A 3340-nucleotide genomic window follows, 5' to 3' on the forward strand; every position below is an offset into this window, starting at 1 on the left:
CGGGCAGCTGGGGTTGGGGCGAGGGATGCACGGGGGGGTGGTGCAAGGGATGGGGCAGCTGGGGTTGGTGCATGGGATGCAGCTGGGGTTGGTGCAAGTGGTGCATGGGATGCACTGGAGAGTCGTGCAAATGATGCACGTGGGATTGGTGCAAGGGATGCAGCTGGGATTGGTGCAAGGGATGTAGGGGAGATTGATGCAAATGATGCACGTGGGGTTGGTGCAAGGGATGCAGCTGGGATTGGTGCAAGTGGTGCAAGGGGGGTTGGTGCAAGGGATGCACTGGAGAGTCATGCAAACTGTGCACGTGGGATTGGTGCAAGGGATGCAAGGAGGATTGGTGCAAATGATGCAGGGAGGATTGGTGCAAGGGATGCATTGGGGAGTGGTGGAAATGATGCCGGTGGGATTGGTGCAAGGGATGCAGGGGAGATTGGTGCAAATGATGCACGTGGGATTGGTGCAAGGGATGCCGCTGGGATTGGTGCAATTGGTGCAAGGGATGCACTGGAGAGTCATGCAAATGATGCACATGGGATTGGTGCAAGTGGTGCAGGGGGGATTGGTGCAAGGGATGCACTGGGGAGTCATGCAAATGATGCACGTGGGATTGGTGCAAGGGATGCAGGAGAGATTGGTGCAAATGGTGTAGAGGGGATTGGTGCAAGGGATGCACTGGGGAGTGGTGCAAATGTTGCACGTGGGGTTGGTGCAAGGGATGCACTGGAGAGTCGTGCAAATGATGCACATGGGATTGGTGCAAAGAATGCAGCTGGGATTGGTGCAAGTGGTGCAGGGGGGGTTGGTGCAAGGGATGCACTGGGGAGTGGTGCAAATGTTGCATGTGGGGTTGGTGCAAGGGATGCACTGGAGAGTCGTGCAAATGATGCACGTGGAATTGGTGCAAGGGATGCAGTGGAAATTGGTGCAAATGATGCACGTGGGGCTGGTGCAAGGGGTGCAGTGGAAATTGATGCAGATGGTGCACGTGGGGTTGGTGCAAGGGATGTACTGGGGGTCCGTGTAAATAATGCGTGTGATTCTAGTGCAAGGGGTGCACGTGGGTCTGGTGCAAATGATGCATGTGGGATCAGTGCAAGGGATGGGGCAGCTGGGATTGGTGCAAATGATGCACGTGGGATTGGTGCAAGGGATGCACAGGGGGGTGGTGTAGATGATGCACATGGGAGTGGTGCAAGGGATGCACGTGGGGGTGGTGCAAATGGTGCAGGGGGGATTGGTGCAAGGGATGCACTGGAGAGTCGTGCAAATGGTGCACGTGGGATTGGTGCAAGGGATGGGGCAGCTGGGGTTGGTGCAAGGGATGCATGTGGGATTGGTGCAAATGTTGCACGTGGGTCCGGTGCAAATGATGCACGTGGGATTGGTGCAAGGGATGCACTGGAGAGTCGTGCAAATGGTGCACGTGGGATCGGTGCAAGGGATGGGGCAGCTGGGGTTGGTGCAAGGGATGCACTGGGGATTGGTGCAAACGATGTATGTGGGGTTGGTGCAAGGGATGCAGTGGAAATTGGTGCAAACGGTGCACGTGGGGTTGGTGCAAGGGATGCAGTGGGGGTCGGTGTAAATAACGCGTGTGATTCTAGTGCAAGGGGTGCACGCGGGTCTGGTGCAAATGGTGCACGAGGGATCGGTGCAAGGGATGGGGCAGCTGGGGTTGGTGCAAGGGATGCAGCTGGGATTGGTGCAAATGGTGCACGTGGGATTGGTGCAAGGGATGCACGGGGGGGTGGTGTAGATGATGCATGTGGGATTGGTGCAAGGGATGCACTGGAGAGTCGTGCAAATGATGCACATGGGATTGGTGCAAGGGACGCAGGGGGGATTGGTGCAAATGGTGCAGGGGAGATTGGTGCAAATGGTGCAGAGGGGATTGGTGCAAGGGATGCACTGGGGAGTGGTGCAAATGATGCACGTGGGATTGGTGCAAGGGATGGGGCAGCTGGGGTTGATGCAAGGGATGCAGTGGGAGGTGGTGCAAATGATGCAGTGGAAATTGGTGCAAACGACGCACGTGGGGTTGGTGCAAGGGATGCACTGGAAATTGGTGCAAGGGATGCAGTGGAAATTGGTGCAAACGACGCACGTGGGGTTGGTGCAAGGGATGCAGTGGAAATTGGTGCAAACGACGCACGTGGGATTGGTGCAAGGGATGCACTGGAAATTGGTGCAAGGGATGCAGTGGAAATTGGTGCAAACGACGCACGTGGGGCTGGTGCAAGGGATGCAGTGGGGGTCGGTGTAAATAACGCGTGTGATTCTAGTGCAAGGGGTGCACGCGGGTCTGGTGCAAGGGGTGGCGGTGCTGCTGAGGTTGGTGCAAACGATGGGCGTGATTCTAGTGCAAGGGCTGCACCGGGGCTCCGTGCAAGCGATGCACGTGGGTCTGGCGCCAGGGGCGGCGCGGCTGGGATCGGTGCAAGGCTCGCACGTGGGTCTGGTGCAGGGAATGGTGCACCTGAGGCCGGTGCAAACGACGCACGAGGGTTTGGCGCGAGGGATGGGCTGGAGGTCGGTGCGAGCGGTGCAAGCGTGCACGTGGATGCACGTGGGGGCGGAGCATCGCTTTGCGGTGCACCAGAGGGTGAAGCGGGAGTCGGTGCGAGGGTTGCACCACGGGTTGGTGCAAGGGATGCGGAAGGGATCCGTGCGAAGGGGGCACGTGGGATTGGTGCAACGGTTGCAGCGCGGGAGGTGGCTTTGGGGGAGGCACGGGAGAGCCGTGCAAACGGTGCACGAGGGCCTGGTGCAAGCCTGGCACCAGGGTTTTGCACGAGTGTGACACCAGAGCTCAATACAAATGGTGCAGCAGGGTCTTGTGCAAGCCTGGCACCAGGGTTTTGCACGAGTGATGCAGTGGAGCTGAATGCAAATGGTGCGGCAGGGTTGCGTGCAAGCCTTGCACGAGGGTCTCGCACGAGTGTGACACCAGAGCTCAATGCAAACGGTGCAGCAGGGTCTTGTGCAAGCCTGGCGCCAGGGTTTTGCACGAGTGATGCAGTGGAGCTGAATGCAAATGGTGCGGCAGGGTCGCGTGCAAGCCTTGCACGAGGATCTTGCACGAGTGTCGCAGCAGAGCTCAGTGCAAATGGTGCAGCAAGGCCTCGTGCAAGCCTTGCACGAGGATCTCGCACGAGTGTGACACCAGAGCTGAATGCAAACGGTGCGGGAGGGCGCCGTGCAAGCCTTGCACCAGGGCTTTGCGCAAGCGATGCATTGGGGCTCAGCACAAACGGCGCAGCAGGGCCCCGTGCAACCTTTGCACCGGGGTTTTGCACGAGCGTTGCACGAGGAGCTGCAGCAGCCCCTGCAGCGCTGC

The 3340-nt window shown here is 58.8% G+C and overlaps 1 protein-coding gene across 1 annotated transcript; it reads right to left on the reverse strand.

Annotated features, from left to right (window-relative positions):
• Nucleotides 1-495: 495 nt before the first annotated feature.
• LOC116217695 (nascent polypeptide-associated complex subunit alpha, muscle-specific form-like) lies at nt 496-2458 on the reverse strand (the record flags this gene model as incomplete). Its single annotated transcript, XM_031557634.1, has 1 exon — nt 496-2458. A coding segment is annotated over one exon (1871 nt), but the record flags the coding sequence as incomplete, so codon positions are not given.
• Nucleotides 2459-3340: the final 882 nt, after the last annotated feature.

This window comes from Meleagris gallopavo, unplaced genomic scaffold (genome assembly GCF_000146605.3).
Source record: "Meleagris gallopavo isolate NT-WF06-2002-E0010 breed Aviagen turkey brand Nicholas breeding stock unplaced genomic scaffold, Turkey_5.1 ChrUn_random_7180001888605, whole genome shotgun sequence".
Classification (NCBI taxonomy): domain Eukaryota; kingdom Metazoa; phylum Chordata; class Aves; order Galliformes; family Phasianidae; genus Meleagris; species Meleagris gallopavo.